The sequence below is a fragment of the Diabrotica undecimpunctata genome, chromosome 4 (assembly GCF_040954645.1).
Source record: "Diabrotica undecimpunctata isolate CICGRU chromosome 4, icDiaUnde3, whole genome shotgun sequence".
Taxonomy (NCBI): Eukaryota; Metazoa; Arthropoda; class Insecta; order Coleoptera; family Chrysomelidae; genus Diabrotica; species Diabrotica undecimpunctata.
Window position 1 is genome coordinate 120209833 of NC_092806.1, and position 21693 is coordinate 120231525.

At 33.2% G+C, this 21693-nt stretch overlaps 1 protein-coding gene across 3 annotated transcripts in view; it reads right to left on the minus strand.

Moving 5' to 3' along the window:
• The window catches only part of LOC140438378 (salivary peroxidase/catechol oxidase-like), a 53095-nt gene that overhangs the window by 22016 nt on the left and 9386 nt on the right, over nt 1-21693 (minus strand). For 2 of the 3 annotated variants that reach the window (XM_072528058.1, XM_072528060.1), the window contains exons 2-6: nt 20342-20444; nt 9987-10254; nt 9064-9261; nt 8653-8852; nt 6387-6583 (exon numbers count right to left, since the gene is read on the minus strand). In XM_072528058.1, the coding sequence (XP_072384159.1) occupies nt 6387-6583; nt 8653-8852; nt 9064-9261; nt 9987-10254; nt 20342-20420 (942 nt within the window). In that variant the 5' untranslated portion in view covers nt 20421-20444. Of the gene's footprint in view, nt 1-6386; nt 6584-8652; nt 8853-9063; nt 9262-9986; nt 10255-20341; nt 20445-20570; nt 20705-21693 lie in introns of those variants that run through there. The other variant, XM_072528059.1, reaches the window with a different exon arrangement.

Sequence of the window (21693 nt, forward strand, 5' to 3'; positions counted from 1 at the left end):
TTTCTAATACCCATTAAATCTAATACAAGGTGTGTCAAAACACATATATTCATTATTTGCTCAGTATTTAGGTATAAATGCATCACTCTGTATTTTATATCACCATCATAAAGTAAAGTCTATGTAGTTTAATTTATCCTAAGTAATTCCTATTTACTTTACTTTACTTCTTATTTAATAGTTTTGGAGATATTTTAAATTGTATTGAAAAAAGATGTATTTCGTGAATTAGATTTATTATTTTTATTTACTTAAATAATTTACAAATATCTTAAAGCAACACACACAAAAATAAAGAAATTGTTATTTTTATTGTAGAAAGTATCCAAAATGAGTTCCTGTATCCTTAAAATCGAGTTGCTATGAAGTTATGTTTCACAAATTGACAATTCAGTTTTAAATCAAATTGTTTTGACATTGTCTTGAATTTTAATTATTTTGCAACAGTCAACAATAAATTTTAATAGGGAAGAACTGGTAGACATGGTATGGATATTAAGTGAACGTAATAAGAACTGTTTACTTGCAGCAAGAGTCTAACATGAGCGATATCCAGATCATCAGCAACCCAATAAGAAAGCATTTTAAAATTCAATGTATATGTTACGGTAAATATGATTAAATGGGAATTATTAATAATTACCGGTTACTATTAATACAACCGGAATAGCTAGGTAAAAGTAATAAATATACCAGAAATAATCACATTAACCGGTTATTATTAATAAATCCCGTATTCAAACGGTAAACGTGATAAATGTTGAATACCAATAAGTTCTTAGAAGCTACTAACTTATTTTACAATGAGTGATTTCGAGTCCATGAAATTAAATATGTAAAAGAAAACAATTATCAGTTATTCGCCAGAGATGAGTATTATGCATTTTTAATGAAAGTTAAAACAATCAAAGACAAGACTTCTCACAAAACACCTGAAGAATATCAACGGTAATCACGGTATGATATTGTAAAAATTGGTAATGTCCCACGAGACCCATATTTCAATTGGACAGACTTCGAGGACTCAACAGTCCTCGAAGTTGTTATCAACAGGTCCTCGAAGACACTTTGTCTCGGGACCATTGTAACCTATGTAGAGCCATACGTTGCCATGTTACCAATTCCAACGGTAACTTAAACATCCTAATTTATAATAATATATAATGTAACATATCTATAAATTTAAAGGGTTTTCACCCATATATTTCTAGTGGCTTATAGCATGTATACTTCGTTACACTGATGATGGAATTTACATTCCCAAAACGTTCTGTAATGTATTTGTGATATAGCCCGTTTGGGTATTTTATTATATACCTTTTACTAAGGATTTGAAATAAAAAATTTTTACTATCAATTTATTATGGTCTATCAAGACCATCTTACCAAATTTGTCCAGCTCAGAGCATTAAAAACCAAGCGTGCCGAAGAAGTTGCATACCATTTGTTGGAAGTGTTTACCATATTTGGAGCTCCACACATTTTACACAGTGATAATGGTCGAGAATTCGCAAATAAGATTATTGAAGAAGTCTGCAGTATGTGGGACGAACTGAAAATTGTCCACGGAAAACACAGACACAGCCAGTCGCAAGGTTCGGTAGAGAGAGCGAACCAAGATATCGAAAAAATGTTGGCCACATGGCTGGAAACAAACAAAACGAGTCAATCGTCGGAAGGCATAAAGTTCATCCAATTTATGAAAAACAGAGCTTACCATTCCGGCATTAGCTGTAGTCCATACAAAGCACTATTCGGTTGTAAGGCTAAAGTAGGATTAAAAACATCCTTACCTGCTGGTACTTTGACTGAAATTAGAAGCGAAGAAGATTTAGAAGCAATATTAGCAGATGAGTCCGATGATACTAATGATGGAACAAATCACCTTGGTAATTTGGATGTTAACAGTACAACCGAGGATTCACAATTAGCGAATGTTGAATATCCCGGTAATGCTAACAGCCGAATAGAATATAATGCATGTGCAATAGTTGCTGTCAATGGGGAAGACAATGACAATGGGGAAGACAAGACAATTGGAGTTGAAGAAAATGAGGGACACGAAGAAGATGGCACTGAAATTGGGAAAACTTCCAACAAAATTCAAGAGATTCGAGATCTTGCTAAACAGTCACTTATAAAACAAGCTGACAGAATATTAAAGCATTCTAATGATAGATTCCCTGTTGCAAAAGTAGGTGAAAGTGTTAGAGTGCGAATTCCAGAAGTTTATAGAGCTAAGGCCGATAGCCGAAATATTATTGCCATTATTAGGCCCTACTATCGAGGGCCCTATTACCGAGGCCCTCGGTAATAACGTAATCTTTCATTTTGCATTTAATTTTTTTAAAAATACTTATTAGTTTTCTGAGGATTCCAAAAAAATGAATACATTTAAAACACATCGAAAATTTTGACAGAAGACATTTTGCGCCTTTCCCCTTAAGTGTTTTAACTGTTTTTACTTATTACACGTCTAGTTAGGTTTTTTTATTGATAAATGTTGTTTAAGTGTTTTAACTTTGTTACCAAATACAAGTCTATTTTTACTTGTTTGTTACCAAATACAATTCTAGTTAGGTTTTTTTGATTAATAAATTATGTTTAGGTGTTTAACTTTATTAACAAATCCGAGTCTGTTTTTACTTATTACACGTCTAGTTAGGTTTTTTGATTAATAAGTTCTGTTTAAGTGTTTAACTTTATTACCAAGTTTCATAAATAAACAGTAGCGAAGCCCAAAATGCGTTTTTATTACATTTACCAGAGCTGTTAGGATAGTATTAATAATAACCGGTTAGTCTAATTATAAAGGCATTATTAATTACATTGACCAACTGCTAGGGTTATTATTAATATTTACCGGTTATTATTAATACAAACCGGATTTATCACATTGGCCGTAGCATATATTTTAAATCGAAATGGTTCAGTGTTATATGATACTAAAGAAAAAACAAAAATGGTTACAGATTACAGGTTACAGAGTTAAAAACAGAAGAAACCAAATGTTTTACTGGCCGTTAATGAGCAGCGGAAACTTAAACCAACTTCAAAGATTCCGAAATTTTTCAATAGAGCAAGGCGGATCTATTAAAAAAATTCTTTTGAGACAACACATGCACTCATACCATATCCAGCGACACCAAGAATTGACTGCGAATGATTCTAAAAGATGGATAGCTTTATATGAATGGTCACAACAAAAAATAATTGTACAAAGAAATTTGTTCGATTTTGTTTTATGCGGAGATAATGCAACTTTTCAGAAAAACCAATGTGTCAATTAGCATATAAAACTTTCATGATTACTTCACAACAAAATTCGTACCATATAATTGAGAAAAATCAAACTATGTGGTCGTTAAACGTTTGGGATGTAATCTTAGGTAATAATAATAATATCGTATGGCCTTTTTTGCCAGAGAGATCCTTTCGGATTGTTCCGGCGCCAATTGCATCTTTAACCCTGTTTCAAGTAGCTAGTGTCGATGCACACTAGTGCCGAGATTCGAACTCGTGCGCTCTGGCTTACAAAGCCAGTATCTTGCCGTTGAGCTACGGCCGTCCACTAATCTAATCTTAGGTAATTACGTAATATGCCTTGTAATAGGCCTTCTTTGGGAAAACAATAAACGGAGAAGTTTGAATTGAATGAGTAATTTCCTATTAGATGGATAGAAAGAGAAGGAGCAGTTCATTGGCCAGTTAGATCACCAGAATTAAGTAAAGACGACTTCTTCTCCTAGGGCTATATTAAATATCTATCGTGACCTCCCCGAAAGAGATGGTAAAGATGTACCGTGGACCACCAACAACAACTGATTACATGAAAGTAAGAATTAGAAATGCATTTCATAATGTTACTTCACAAATTACTACAAACGTAAGTAGATCATTTGAAAATCGTCTAATTATCAACAAGCCTGTGTTGACGTTATGATAGGTCATTTCGAACACATTCTACAATAAAAAAAAATATATAGGTATATATAGGGGGGGTCCTACGGCGTCTGCTGCATCCCGCATTTCGATCTCCACCTTTTTCGGTCGGTCCATTCCTCCTCATTTATGGCTCTATCTCCCATTATTCCTCTGATTCCTTCTCTCCATTTTAATGCTAAATGGTTGGAAAGTTTACATACCTGGGAGTAGAAATATATGCCGACGGATCAAAAGATGGAGAAATACGGAAGAGAATAACGCAGGCAAACAGAGCTTATTTTGCCCTCTTCCATATATTTCGGTCAAAAAATGTCCACCGAAATACAAAGATGAGAATCTATAAAACCTTAATTCGACCAATACCATGCTATGGCAGTGAAGAATGGGTCCTGAAAGAAACATCCAAAAGCAAACTCGAAACATTTGAAAGGAAAGTACTGAGGAGAATACTAAGACCTGTGAGGGAAAACGGAATCTTCAGAAGTCGATACAACAACGAGCTGTATCAACTTTATAAGGAAGCATTACTGTCAGACTTCATTAGAATACAAAGATTGCAATAAGCTGGACATGTGATAAGAATGGGAGAGGATAGGCTACCAAAAAAAGCACTGAATGCTAGAATGTAGGGAAAGACACCGGTTGGAAAGCCAAGAACGCACTGGGAAGACACAGTAAACAGCGACGCACAAGCCTTTTTAGGAGTCTGTGTATGGAGAAGATCAGCCACAGACAAGCAAGGGTAGAGACAAAAATAGAGGAGGTCAAGGCTCAATTTGGGCTGTAGTGCCGTAGAAGAAGATGAATTCTAATGCTGGTCCTCCTTTTTCTATTCTATGGAACATATTTTAAGACCTGTTTTGGCCATCGTTCATCTTTCATTCGCATTTCACATGCTATGTTATTTTTATGTAAGGTATTTGTAAGTAGTAAAGTAAATAAAAAATAAAAAATTTAATTTATGAAATACTCCTTTTTCTACTACAATTTAAAATATCTCCAACACTATTAAGTACAGACATAGGAAATAATTGGTATACATTAAACTGCATTGGGTTTAGTTTATGACGGTGATATAAAATACAGGGTGATGCATTTATAGATATTGAGCAAATAATAAATTTGTAAAAAAAGAGGTTAGTCTTTGTATGTGGGTATATTTTATTTTATAAAAACCCTTAAAAGGGCAACATTACAAGCACGAACGTTTTCGGAACAACTGTTCCATCATCAGGTTAAAATACCTAAAATAAGTATAAACCATTTAATTACAGCAAACGTGGTTTAAAATTTTGACTAAGGTTAAAAAACAATAAAATGGTTATACTTACAGGTTACCATGCCTGAGCCACCAAAATATTTGGGTAAAAACCCTTTAAAATGAAATATGTTACCAAAGATTGTACATGATGTTGATAATATTATATGATGTTTAATATTTTAATTAGATTTTACTTCAGGTAACATACACCCATGCTTAAGTGAGTTCCAGTGTCCGGAGAGTAAACCTCTTCAAACAGACTACGGCTGGCAACTGATTGATGAAATACCCATGAACGGTGTCAAAAACAAAATGTCAATGAACCATGAAACAGTGTTATTTAAACATTATATTACTACAGCCAAAAGATTAAAAAACTTTGATGATGTTAAAATGATAACAGCAATCCAGGTGTTGGGATTTAAAAATTTTTCTATAATTATTTAATATTGGATATAAAAGATGTAAATTACTGGTGTTGTTGAAGGTCATGTTTAAGAGGATGACGTATGCATTAGGCAGCTTATGTTACTCTTTATCGTATGGAGTGTGGTCTAAAAGGTGTAATTTGTGAAGAATTAGCTGAAATATATGGAAATGTCCTTTTATGTTGCTTACATCTAGGACAAGGAAAAATAAATAGTATATATTTGTAGCTAATGTAAGACTTGAATACTTGATACTTTGAGCCATGACTGGCTCAGGCATGGTAACCTGTAAGTATAACCATTTTATTGTTTTTTAACCTTAGTCAAAATTTTAAACCACGTTTGCTGTAATTAAATGGTTTATACTTATTTTAGGTATTTTAACCTGATGATGGAACAGTTGTTCCGAAAACGTTCGTGCTTGTAATGTTGCCCTTTTAAGGGTTTTTATAAAATAAAATATACCCACATACAAAGACTAACCTCTTTTGTTATACGTGGTATACAGCCAGCTACAGGAATTATTTTCCTTGTGGATTTTAATAAATTTGTCTTTTGACTTAACATGTATTAAATTTAACTGGCTATAACAGGTCGTTGCTTTTGTACCCCTTTTCAATTATACAGGGCGTTGAACTTGTTGTTGTAGAGCTTATTGCACATTGTTTATGGAAATACTATTTATGTTATAATTACCGAAATACTTAATATAAGATTGATAGTATAAACTACAATAATAAAGAAGTAATTACCTGTTCTAAATATCCAATTGAACAATCTGATCCCATAGCAGGCAGCGATCTAACATAATTCATACAATGCACATGCTTTTTAGAATAATACTTATCATCTGAAGAAATTTGAATTGGCATACACAAAGGATGCTTGTATCTTGGAGCTATATCATATCCATATGTATCACAGCACGTAAAGGAATCGTTACGATGAACTGGAATGTAAAGGTTATAACTTTTTTGCTAGAGAATTTTTAATTTGTAAAACATAAATCATTTTTAAATTTATTATAAGAATGTTTCCTTGCTTCATCTTCTATTTTAGGGAACATCCATAAACTACGTCGTACAAAAGAGGGCGGGGGACTTTGCTTATTATAATGGTATACGACAGGGGGGAGGGGGCATGAGTGCACATCCAACGTCGTTTGGTGTATTTCAATTTGTCGCTATTGTTTCTATAAGTGTAATTTTTTTCTAGCTTCTACCAGAGGGTGCATTATTCAACATATCTAGATCGATAATCTATCTAGATGAAAGGCTATGATGACAGTTCTTGAAACGATATTGTGATGATTGTTAATCAGAAATTTTACTACTTCACAATAATTAATTTTTTCGCAAAATTGATAAAAATATAGGTTACTATAATTGTAAGGTAAGATCAATGACGTGTAATATATATTTATTATTTTACCTTCATTCGGTAAGATAAACATCATCAAGTTAGAATCTAGATTATAACTCGATGATAAAAATATTCACTTACTATAAAAATAAAATGACGTTTAACAAACGTCATAGCTTTGCCAAAATAAAACAAAATAAAAACTAAACAAGATTAAATCTAATTAAATAAAATTAAATAAAGGTAAATAGAATTAAATAAAATTAAATCAAGTTAAACAGAATTACGTAAATTTAAATAACAATTAAATAAAATTAAGTAAAAGCTATACCTGTAAAACGCGGCTATACCTTTACTGCTTCATTTGCCATGTAAATGTAAGAAGATGCTAAGGTTCATTCTGTTCATTTTTTGAGTATTTTATGGTGGGGGTAAAATAATTCGTCGGATCGTGACGTATGATACATCATTGGAAAGAAGATGGGGTAGCGAATATCTTGAGACAGAAAAAACACACTTGCGACATTGTTAAAAGGGCATTATATCAAGTCTTCTTTGTTATTGGTCCCATTGGAGCGTGTGATAATTTAAATGAAAGAGAAGGATATCACGTATATATTAAGATAGAAAAACAAAAAAGACGACTACCAAAAGGGCACTACACAGTGTCTTCATTATTAATGAACGTATAGTTAGACACGAGATGTCATAGGGCACTATGAATATAAATAGATTGCAGATTTATATAAAATAAGTTAATTCTAACAGTGTTATCTGCTTTAGTATATGTAATCATCACTATTCAGATTCAAAAGTTCACTGCTGAACTTCTGCCTCTTCTTTGTGCTTCCAACCAGGTCTATCTTGCGCCATTAAGACCGGTCAAAGAATCGAAGGAATAAAGCGCTGATCAAGGATTCAGCCTTGAGTGTCTTAACCCGTGGGGGAATGTTTGCGACTGAAATTTCGATGAAGTCTAAGAAATATTATTCATTCCCGAATTAGATCTAAAAGGGTCTGTGGGATTTTGTTTGGGTGTTTGAAAACATTTTTATTGTTGGAGATCAATTGTATTTCTGAACAGCAGTGTTAATGGCAGCATGCAGTCAACCTAATAGTACGAGATAATTAAATATTTGCCGGCAAGTTATAATAGCCATGAAGAACGGATAATTAGATCTTAACTTCCGTATAATCTTCCAATTTGTCTTCAGAGATCTGAGTTGCAATATCCGTTCCATGGCAAAAGATAAAAAGTCTATGAACTAGAAGAGGAACTGGGAAACATGAATTGGGACAAAAAGGAACTATCAGAATTTTATTCATATAAGTTGAAGTATTTGCTTATGGTACAGCAGATTCTTTTGCTTTGGTTGCAAAGCAAGTGCTGCAAACTTATTTATCATATAATTTAAAGGTTTTGCTACATTGATTTGAAGTAAATGCATTTGCTACGTTTTATTCAGGAGACCCATTGTATTAAGAAGCAAACTTATATTAATAGTGAGGCCAGAGTAGTGGCTATACCGCTCTGAGGAGACCTAAAGAGCTCGAAATACGTATAAGCGGCTGTCGTTGCCATCTATCAAAACAAAAATCTAATACCGTCATTATGTTTTATATTAATAAATAAATAAATATTTATGTGTTACTTACTCATTACAGATAAAGCTATACTGCTCAAATCATGCTCTATAAATTGTCCAAATAGATTGAATGCCATGGTAAGTGACTCATGTGGATTAGGTTTATTGCTAATGATAGCGTTACTAATTTTTCTAGCACTCGGTAAAGTCGCTTTAGTAAGAGAGCGTTTGGATGCTTCATAATTATTTAAGTAAACGGCTGGTAGTAACCTAATCATCAAAATAACGTGTTAATAGATTTCTCTTGGAAGAAAATTAAATTTGTAATATTTAATATAATTTAATTGATATTTTAATCCATATATTAGACTGGGAAAGCATACTAGTGAAATTAAAGAAAGAGTTAGTAAAGTGAGAAGAATATGTTTCTATAAACAATCCACGATAAATTATAGTATACCCGGTTAGAATAGTTACTCACCTCTCGAATGCTGTATATGATTCTCCAAGACTTCCTTTATTAAAATTATTGCATGATCCGTTTATTGATCTAAAACCACTCAACTCATCGACAATTGTGCAGTTCCTTTGTAGATATTTACAGAAATCTTCAAGAGATGAATCATAAAAATTGTAATGGAGCAAAATATCGCTACATGTGTCCAAACTTATTTCCTTTCTAAAAACATTGCAATATAAATAAACCATAGGAAATCTCCTATTCAAAAAATCTTTATAGAAAGAAATAAAGTTAGAAATTGACAAAAGTTATAAGAGATTCAACCCCAAGAACTATAGTCCCTTGTGGCTTTCTCTTACTCTTATTTTGAAGTTAAAAATATAAGTTAAGGGTAATTCCACGTCAACTATGCAAAGTTGATCAGGTGAACCCTCTCGATTTTCTTTAAATTTTATAGGCGTATAAAATATAAATCAAATATTCTAGGTCAAAAATTGCGATCTATATGGGTAGTAAATTTTTTCCAAGAACAAAAATGTTTTCCTGTATTTTCTTAAACAGTGGGCTCTAGATGCTCAAAATATCCAAAAATACATTTTCGACGTAAAATGTTTCGCTGCAGACGATCCCGATGATAAAATGCGCCTAAATATCAAGGAAAATTCAGGGATTTCGGAAATCCCCATTTTTCTAAAATAAAAATCATATCCCAAAAATGTATCATTTTTTTTTCTTTTAAAATTTAGGAAAAGTTGTTAAAAAGTATATACTTTACAGAAAAAATAAGCAAAGCTCTTATATCGGAGGATGAAATGATATTCCATTCACTCTATTATTTTCTAAACCCAATTGCCATTCAGAATATAGATTTGGATTTCCCACAAAATTTGAACTCTCTGACGACTGAACTAATTCTCCGAAAGAAAACTTTAAAAGTTACTTACTCTTGATGACAGTAATAAGACAGCTGGGCCGAAGCTTTGATGGCTAACAAAGCATGTCTTCCCCGTTCTATTCCTTTCCAGTTGGGAGCTTGCGAAATAAACAGTCCATGAGCCGGTGTACCTTCCTCAATTCTAGAAGGCCATTGGATTGTTTCTTCGAATTTTTCCAAATAGCCGGTATATCTTTTTGCTACCTGAACAGCGTCTTCGATTTCGTTTTTAGACAAATAAAAATGATCTGATCGTACAAGAAGATGCGGTTTTTCAACTAAAAAAAAAGTAAAGAATGCATTTCAATATATTGGAGATAGCGAATGTAGTCGTATTGCTATTTCTCATCATCATCATTGACTCTACAACCCATAATAGGTCTTGACTTGTTTTAGGGTAAGCTTCCATTCCTTCTTATCCTTCGCCTTGGTTTTCTAATACGCTGCCTCTTCTGCTCACTCCATCTGATCTTTTGTTATAAATGTTTTTCGACGGCTTCATCTCGTTCATTATCTTTAAGTGGTCTAGCCACCGCATCCTGTGTATTTTTATAGACCTACCAATACTAGGTTTACTATAAAGGCGGTAAAGCACAAAATGCTTAGAGTGCACAAGTGCCGAAAGAGGATTACTCGGTACTACTTGTGCAATAATTTGAACAAATGGAACATTTCTACCTCCGGTGATTGTTTTTCCTCGTAAACAGTTTAATACGATTATGCTAAATGGTGCTCCGCTAGGAACATTAGAACTAACTAATCCAAGTAGGTAGATTACCGCCGAACTATTCAGGCAAGTATTAAGATCATTTTATTAAGCATACTTGTGCTAGAAAAGAAAGCCCGTGTTTATTAATTAATGACAATCACGAATCTCTCTGTAAATATATCTCAATAAATATATGTCTCTGTAAATAGCAGAAAAAGCAAAAGCTAATGGCATAATAATTTTAACCTTACCCACACATACAAGCAATAAGATACAGCCTTTGAACAAATCAGTTTTTTTTCACATAATGACGGTATTAGATTTTTGTTTTGATACAGGGCAGCGACAACCGCTTATACGTATTTCGACCTCTTTAGGTCTCGTCAGAACGGTATAGCCACTGCTCTGAACCAAAACAAAAATCTCTCCCGTCCTAGAGGTCGAAATACGTATAAGCGGTTGTCGCTGCCCTGTATCAAAACAAAAATCTAATACCGTCATTATGTTTTATTACTTACTTCGTTTGGAGTACCAGAAACTGAATTCACTACGAATTTTGACCAGGATGAACGGCATGTGGAATGCAATTTTAGATTCCCTTGCCGAGTAATTTATCCAGCTGTTTGTTTCGCAAGTTTTAGGAAACACAGTGGTAAAAATTTGAATTCGGTTTCGCTAGGTAGAAATCGTTTGATTTCTCTTTTTGTTTTTAGATGGCGTAGTTACGTCCGTATATAGTTATTTTGATAACCATTGTCTAGGACGGGAGAGATTTTTGTGTTGTTCAGAGCAGTGGCTATACCGTTCTGACGAGACCTAAAGAGGTCGAAATACGTATAAGCAGTTGTCGCTGCCCTGTATCAAAACAAAAATCTAATACCGTCATTATGTTTTATTACTTACTTCGTTTGGAGTACCAGAAACTGAATTCACTACGAATTTTGACCAGGATGAACGGCATGGAATGCAATTTTAGATTCCCTTGTCGAGTAATTTATCCAGCTGTTTGTTTCGCAAGTTTTAGGAAACACAGTGGTAAAAATTTGAATTCGGTTTCGCTAGGTAGAAATCGTTTGATTTCTGTTTTTTTTACAATAAAATTACAATAGTGCGATTGATTCATGGCTTCATAACCACCCCTTCGTTCCTATGACACTGTACCAAATGACAGAATATGCTGGTATTGCCCACTCAAAATCAATGACACCTAAAAATATTATGAACGGCTTCAAATCTACAGGTATCTACCCTTTTAATAAACATATTTTTAGTGGAACCGATTTTCTGTTCTGATAGATTGATGATTTTAAAAACTATGAAGGACAAAAAGCTATGGTTGTCCTAAGGGATTCTACCAATCACGAAGAAAATGCATCTGTATCTTCATCTTCAGTTAATATAGCTTATATTTCATCTAATACAACCCAAGAATCTGAACCGAACTCAACTCTTGAAATACCTTTGACATCAAAAAGTCTTTTTATTACCCCATTCGACATACGGGGTTTTCCCAAGCCCACACCCAAAAAACATTCAAATCGTAGGCGGAAATCAAGGAAAAGTGTCATTTTAACTAGTACACCAGAAATGAAAGATCTTTCTTATAAAACGAAAGTTAAGAAAACCCCCACAACATCAGCAGTCAAGAAAGTAAAACGAAATATTTGTAAAGCTTTAAGCATAGGCTGTAAAAAAGATCCTCCAAAAAAAAAGACCAAGCCAGGTGAAAGTGATTGGGAAACGGATTCCGGAAGTTTAAGAGTTGGCAGACTCTTTAGGTGATGAATTATGTTCTCCTATGATGCAGGAACAAAAGAATGACTCGGAATCTTACGCAATTGCTGAAAATACTGAAATTTTAAAAGACTCTTTTGTGTTAGGGAAATTTGAAAAGAACATCCATTATGTAGCCAAAATTTTGGAAATTGTGAATTCTCATGAATTTGAATTTTCATATTTGAGAAGAAGTACGAAAGTTTCCAATTCATTTTACTTTCCAGATGTTCCTGATATTCAGAGAGATTTAAAATCTGATTTTGTTATGTTATTGCCAGCACTTATATACAGGGTGAGTCACGCTCAACGGGACGGAGCCTACCGGGAAAACGGCTAAAGATATTAAAAATTTCTTTTGCAGGAATACGTAGGTTAGTACCGGCTACAAATTAAAATTTGTGAGATATATACAGGGTGTCCCAATTTGGCGTAATGATATAAACTTATACTTTTTTAAATGGAACAACATATATTTCACTTTAATTTTGAATTCTTCTGAACAATAATGTTACTTTATTCAACATTCCCTATACCTATTTTTGACCGGTTTCGATTTATTTGGGTTTTTCTGAAAATGTACTATTCGCGAAATTAATTAATTACACAATACCGCATGAATTTTAATTAACGCCTTTTTGTCAGTTAATTGTCAAGTGTCCATGCTTTACATCAGAATAATTACCATTTGAAACTAATCTACAGAGTGTTCGCAATCTGAAGTGTCAATGCTGTACCATATTTTGTATAATTACTTTCTTAACTTAAATGGGACACCCTGTATTTTACTTTAATTTTGAATTCTAATTAAAAAAATAATATTACTTTATTAAACAATCCCTATACCTATCTTTGAGAATTTTCGATTTATTTGCGTTTTTTTGAAAATGCACTATGTATTCTTGAAATTAATTAATTTTTATCACTTTATTACATAAAGTTCTACTCTAACTTAAACAAAAACCCTGTATTTGAATGTTGTAACAATTATTATAATCAAACTATTATAAAATTTTATATTAATATCTAGTATCTTCAAATCTATTTGCATTATGTTACCTGGAACATTAAATGTCATTAATTACATAGCTCGTTATTATAAAGAATGCCATGAAAAAACAAAAGGTACCTAGCTGTCAAACTAATTGTCAAACTATTAACTGTATTGCTTTAAATTAAATAGAAATGGCAGATTATTCAATTGAAGACCGAGTAAATATGATTTTAATACTGGGTGAATGTGATCAAAACAGTTTGTTAGCATCAGGAGTCTATGTTGAGAGATTTCCCTTAAAACGTCATCCTCGTAAAGAAGTATTTGACAGAGTCTTAACAAGGTTTCGTGAAACTGGCAGTGTTGTTTATACTAAACGAAAATTAATAAATCCGATAACTGAAGATGAAGATACCGAATTAGAAGTTATTCAATCAGTTATTGAAAATCCAAATACAAGTACAAGGACGATGGCCAGGGAGATTGAAGTAAGCCAAACTAGTATATGCAGAATTCTTAAAAAATATCAATATCACCCATACCATATTCAAATGCATGAGCATTTGTATGGAACTGATTTTGAATATAGGTTAGAATTTTGTTTATGGTTTCTAGACCAAACGGGAGCAGATCAACATTTTTTTGATAAAATTTTGTTCACTGATGAATCTACTTTCCATAATAATGGACTCGTGAACCGACATAACTTTCACTATTATAATACGGAAAATCAACATGAATATAGATGTACTGATCGACAAAACCGATGGTCCCTTAATGTATATGGTGGAATAATAGGAGAACATGTGATAGGACCGTATTTTTTTAATGGCCATTTAAATGGACAAAAGTTTTTAAGATTTCTACGAAGAGACTTTTGGATACTTTTGCAAAATATCCCTTTAAATTTTAGAAGAACAATGTTTCTGCAGCTAGACGGTGCTCCAGCACATTACACGCGTAACGTTAGAGAATATTTAGACAGAAAATTTCCCGGAAAGTGGATAGGTAGAGGTGGTGCTGTCAATTGGCCCCCTAGATCACCTGGGTTAACATCAATGGACTTTTTTTTTTGGGGATATATTAAAAGTTTGGTTTATCAAACTCCACCTACAACCGCTGAAGACATGAAAACGCGTATTCGTAATGCGTTTGCAACAGTTACTCCAGAAATGCTAAGAAGAGTAAAACAAAATTTTGAACACAGAGTGAGGTTATGTATTGAAGAAAATGGACACCATTTTGAACATTTAATGTAAATTAATTTTTTTCTAGTGTGTTTTGTTTAACTTTATGTAATAAAGTGTAATTAATTAATTTCAAGAATAGTGCATTTTCAAAAAAACCCAAATTAATCGAAAATTATAAAGGATAGGTATAGGGATTGTTTAATAAAGTAATATTATTTTTTTGATTAGAATTCAAAATAAAAGTAAAATACAGGGTGGCCCATTTAAGTTAAGAAAGTAATTACACAAACTATTATGCAGCATTGACACTTCGTATTGCGAACACTCTGTAGATTAATTTCAATTGGTAATTATTCTGATGTAAAGCATGGACACTTGAAAATTAATTGACAAAAAGGCGTTAATTATAATTGATGCGATATTGTGTAATTAATTAATTTCGCGAATAGTACATTTTCAGAAAAACCCAAATAAATCGAAACCGGTCAAAAATAGGTATAGGGAATGTTGAATAAAGTAACATTATTTTGTTCAGTAGAATTCAAAATTAAAGTGAAATATAGGTTATTCCATTTAAAAAAGTATAAGTTTATATCATTACTCCAAACTGGGACACCCTGTATATATCTCACAAATTTTAATTTGTAGCCGGTACTGACCTACGTATTCCTACAAAAGGAATTTTTAATATCTTTAGCCATTTCCCCGGTAGGCTCCGTCCCGTTGAGCGTGACTCACCCTGTACATATACAGACAACAAATGACTATCTTGCTATTATAGATTTGGTAATTTTATTGTACGGTAACTTGAAGAAATAACAAATATTTTTCGTATTTAATTATTGTTTTTAACACGTTTCATTGTGTACAACCTTATGTTTCAAACTGTACCACTGGTGGTACACATTGAAAAAAATTCAGTATCGCTATTACTATTTTTACTTTTCTCATAATAACTATCAAATTTTATAGACAAATGTACACAAATAACAGAACTCTAAATGGAGTTTTTTTTTAAGAATGCATTCCGATGTTAGAGTACATTTCCTAAACAATGTGTCCTTGTGTTCCAGTCTCCCCTATATCCTATAGTTTCTGCATTTCAATTTATCGCCCGTTTTATGTAACGGACAAACAATTCCAGTACAACAGTCTTCCGGGATCCGTTCCTCATTCCAAGCTCTTACTAATATGTTATGTATCTGGTTAGTAAAACTACCGTCCCCACAATTAAGTCCACAAGTTCTGCAGGTATATCGTCACGTCCTGAAGGATTTGTTATTTTTTAGATGTTTTGTAATATTCCATGATTCTTGAAATGAAGGAGGTTACTCTTGTGATACTTGTTATAGTAATTGTGTACTGTTTCTTGCTCCTGGAGTTAGTGGATTCTAATCTTCTACTTGGTGGAAAGTAGCTCTTTATAGTGTTCCACCCACCTATCTAATACATCCTTTTTTTGTATTGAGTATATGCCCCTCCTTATTTTTACTTATTCTCAGCCTTGGTTTAAATTCTTTTCTTGCATTATTCAGAGATTTATAGAATTTTCTGATTTGGTTTTGCGTTTTTAACGTCTCACTTTCTTTCAATATTCCATTTTCAAAAACTCATCGCTTTTTTCTTCTGTGCCAGTATCTATTCTCTCCTAAGGTCTTTATAACTATTTTGTTTTTTTGTGAGTTTTTCTTTGCTACGTAAGTTTATATGCTTTTAATATTCTATCATTTTTTCTTTGGCTAACGTCCTTACACAGTATCAAACCAGTCATTGAGTGGTGGTGGTATTTGAAGTCCTAGAATATTATTTGCTGCATCTTTATTATTGTTCTTGCAAATTTCCCACTGTTCGCTAGTTGTTAGATCCTCATTAATTATGTTTTTAGTTTCGATATAGTTTTAAAACTTTTCTAGTGTTTGCGGACTTTAGATGAGTTTAATATTGTGGCGGGTTGTTTTAGGTTGGAGTCTAGAATCTGTAAGCACATGATTGATTTGGTTATTTATTAAGCCATTGGATAAGGTCCAAGTCATCGTATGTATTTTTAAATACGTACTTGCTACGATCATATTCTTAGCTACCGAAAACAGACTACTCAGTTCCCATTCGAATTGGTGTTATTGTGGAGACTATGCTTATCAATGTGGGGTAGATATACTTCCTCATTTCCAATTTTTGTCTTTAGATCTTCGACTACTATGTTAATGTCATTTCTGGGACAACTGTCATAAATGCTTTATAATTCATCATAGAATTGGTCTGTACCGTCATCTACTTTGTTCTCTGTTGGGCACAAGGAAGGTACTTAAGATTAATATTAAAGAACTTACCCCTGATCCTGAAGCAGCTCATTCGCGGCTTAAAATCTATAACCAAGTGCTTGACTTTGGTATTGACTATAAAGGCTGTCCCAAATTCATCCTTGTTCTGTGGCAACTATAATTTATATCATATTTTTTTTGTTCAACAAGTAATCCACTGAATACTTATACAGAAAAAGAATATTAGAGAAGATTGCTAAGAATAAAATATTAGAATACGATAACATCGAGGAAAGCTGAAAAAACTCAAAAATACAGAATCACTTGGAGCGATGAAAGTAACGAACATAACATATCAACAAAGAAAACCCCATCCTTTAGAGATGAAGTGAAAACAAAATGTGAAGAAAAGAAGAAAGCCTTTTTACAATACAAAACACAATAAACACAATAGGCGCACAACCACTATAAATGAATCAGAAATGAAACGAATACTTTAGTCGGACAAATAACAAGGGAACACTTGCAAAGTTTCTCAGTTTCTCGAAACAGGTGGAACACGACTTTTACGGAACACAAAAAGAAATATGTAGAATGATCAGAAGACAAAGAAAAGAGATGAACAAACAAATAAAAACTAAACACATTTAAAAGGAACATGGGCAGACTATTTTTGATCCCTATTTGCTAAAGTTGACGATAAAGAATAACACCAAAAGGAAGAAATAAACATTAAGGAGGGAGAGGTAAAGGAAGCATTAAGGAAATTAAAAAATATAAAATCACCAGGAGAGGACAGAATACCGAATGAACTTTTAAAATATGGAGGACCAGATCTGACCAAACAACTATCAAACTTAATAAAATAATAGAAAAAAACAGGTTACCATAAGAATGGAGATCAAACATCCTAATACCTCTCTTCAAAAAAGGAGACAAATCGGACCCAGATAATTACAGAGCAATTCATTTATTAAACACAGCACTAAAATTAACAACCAAAGTGATAACAAATAAACTAAATGAAATAGTAGCAGAAGAACAGCAAGGTTTTAGGTCGGGAAGATCATGCACCGACGCTATATTTAGAATGAAGCAAGTACAAGAGAAACCGTTAGAATACAATAAACTTGCATATTTACGGTTCGTGGTGGACCTTAAGAAGGCATTTAAAAGGGTTAAATTAAAGGACGTTATTCACGTATTGTGAATAAAACGATAGAAAATACGTATCAAACCAACACAATAAAAGTAAAAGTAGAAAAAGGACTAACTGACCCAATTGAAGCTGGCAATGGTATAAGACAGGGGGATTCTCTGATTCCTCTATTGTTCAACCTAATTATGGACAAAATAATAAATAAGTAAGAACTAGAAAAGGATGGGAAAAAAACAACTTAAAATCATCTGCTATGCAGACGACGCAATACTAATCTCCCAAAATGAAGATGATTTATAACGTATGCTGCACTAATTTAATATAACCCCCAGAAAATTTAAATTCCCCAAAAAAAGACATGGTTATAACAGCAAATTTACTAAGTTGTAAAGTATAACTGAAGGGTCAGATAATAGAACAAGTAGTACTTGGGAATGACCAGGAAAAACCTACGTTTGTCAGTTGGTTTTTTAACTGGTCATTGTCAACTAAGCAAACACCTCCACACACTGGGGCTAGAGACACACATCTATGTAGGAAGTGTGAATGAGAAGACGAAACTGTAGAGCATGTCCTATGTGAATGCCCAGAGTTATCGTCAATACGAGAGTACGCGTTCAGCGAGTCCTGTCCCACACCTGCCCACATAAGAGAGATGTCTCCTGGTGACTTGTCCACCTTCCTAGAAATGGCAGGATGGACAATGAGCTAAGGGTGACAGCTCCCTGGGAGGATGCACAATGGGTCAATTGTGGCCTAAGTGCTGTGAAACTTAACTCGCCCTCCCTACTCTACATATACAGATACAGAACAAGTGATGGAGTTTAAATATCTAGGCATCACACTATCTAGCTACGGAAAGCTCAAAACAAAAGTGGAAGATCAAGTGAATATAGCAAATAGAGACGCAGGTTGCCTGAAAGAAACAATATGGAGAAATAAAACATGGGAAAGAAATTAAAGACAGAATTTACAAAACAGACATCAGACATATAATGACATACGCAGCAAAATTCTACTTACCACAGAGATGACAAAAAGAATGCTAGAAAACCTTTAAAAAAAATCAATGGTAATACACTATGGAACAGAGCTAGAAGTATAAATATACGACAGAGATGCAAGGTGGAGAACATCAAGGACTGGGTAAGAAATAGAAGAGTAGAATGGAACGATCATATAATCCGAATGAAAAACAGGAAGCACATTGAAAAACAGACAGAGTCATGTCTACACAAAAAGGAGAAGAAGAAAAAAAAGAATTTTTTGTTGGATTATGTAACTAATATGTAACACAGTTTGTGGGTGTTTGTCCTTGCATAGGTCGTCATCGAGAGTACTCTCCAACAAATTTAACTTTGGATTTCGTAACAATGGACTTTTACAATGTAAGGGGTTAGCCCTCAGCCTCCAACCTGGAGGGCTAGGGAAACTTCTGCTAAGGTTGTCATTAATAAGCCAAAGGGTTCCAAATTAAAGGCTCTGGAAACGCGCCTTCGCCCATCCCGTCGCGGGTAGGATCTCTTAGTGTCATCTAGGGCGTTGCTTGATATTTAATGACAGCAGCCACTTGGCATAGCTACTACCTTAAAGGCCCATCACTGACCATTCACCCTCCTTATTTCTCATTCGGTCTTGGGACCGCCAATAGCACCTTCGTAAATGACCATAAATTATGTCCTGTCGTGCGGTAGCTGATTTTAAATAAAATCTCCTTTCCGTCTCCGATAAAAAGTATGCCGATATAAAAGACTGTACAATAAGTTATTTTTACACAAACAAGTTATAAAAGAGTTCGATTTTCCACTAAACGGATAAAACAAAAACAAAACTCAAACTCGTGTAGAATAAAACAAAAACTGCGATTTTTGAAAACTTATTGAAGACTGCCATGTTTTGCAATAGTTGTAGTTTTGTTTTCCGGTTCCCGCTCGAAGCAGTAACGTCAAGTGCGTCTTCGTACATTAAGAAATGTGTACAATTTTAACGGGACTTTTTTTGAAACCTTTTCAAGGGTCAGTTCCAAAAATGTTGAGACAATCCAGGTGCTGACAGCACTTTATCAAACATTCCTTCGTGTTTATGACATAAAAGTAAAAACGTAAAACATGTTGCGGTATTGCTAGACTTTAACATTCGTAAATAAATGTCATAATGGTAAGTTTATCAATTTATAGAAATAGACTGAGTGAAGCAATTTACATAGGTTGTGTTAATGAATTAACCAAAATACAAGAAATATTGCTTTTAGCTAGTGAAAAAAAATATTGTGAACTCACATTTAAAAGGAGCTGGCAGAAGAGCTTGAGTAAACTGCACTAAAATAATATTTAAACAAATAACACTCAACTGGTTCATTTTTCTTCAGCGAATCGTAGATATCTAAAACAAAGGTCAAAAATGAATGAAAGTCTTTATACTTTATTTACTCGTATTATTGTTTTTATTGTACCAGTACACGTCTAAAATGAATTATAAACGGATTAAGTGTTATCAGTAATAACATACTTATGAATGGAGCGTTGTGAGCTAGATAATATACTCAGTATTTTAAACTTCTTGAACTTAACGTTTGACTGGTCAGAAATCCATCGGAGTATTTGTACATGTTTTATTATGAAGTAATAAGGCTGTTTGGCTGTTATATATTGCACACTTACTTTTACTTTTTGAATTTAGAAATATGAAAAAAACGCCATTTTTGTCTTAAAACTACAGTAGCCAACCTAATTTGTTACGTTCTACTTTTTCCGCTTGATCAATATGGCCTTTTACCCATAGCCATATTTCAGTTGGTTACATTATGTTTGTTGTAAAATTAAGTGGGAAAAAACATCGAGTTAGAATCTAAAATTAGAATCGAGTTAGATTCTAACTCGATGGAAAAAAACAATAAACTCGACAACCATATGTCAATTATCTTAAAAGTTAGGTATATAAAATGACACTGATTGCATGATGTTTTTAAATTATCCCTAATTGTAAAACTGGTTCCTAAAAAAACTGATACGACTCTTAAAGCGTATTTTATAGAAAATTGAGCAGTGTATTTTGAAGGATAAATACTTATTATTTACATACTGTTACTGTCACTGCCAAATCTTAAAATTTGTCACATAAATTATTCTGTTCAACCTCAAAAAATGGCTTCACATGCTAGCAAAGAACTAAAAGCAAGAATTGTAACGAAATTAGAAGATGATTGGTCACTATCTGCAGTAGCGAACCATTTTAACGTAAGCAGAACAACAGTTTTTAATATTAATAAAAGATGGAAAAAACAAGAAACTCTCGAAAGAAATCAAGGTTCTGGAAGACTCAAAAATATCTACCGCTCATGAAGATCGTACGCTTTTGGAGAAATTTTGAAGATGCGAAAACTGCAAGAATTATGTCACAGTTTCTGGGAAGAAAGACCACAACTTGACGCAGAATTAAAGTATCGCGTCTAATATCTCCCTTCTTATGTATAGGACATATCATTGCAATTTTCTGTTGTTCCGGCAATATTTCTGTATTCCATATATCTGTGGCCCGTTTCACAAAACTACATATTTGTCAGTTACAATGAAATTCTTACAAGTTTGGCAAAATATCTCGTTATTAGTGTTTCACGAATGCACAAGTATTC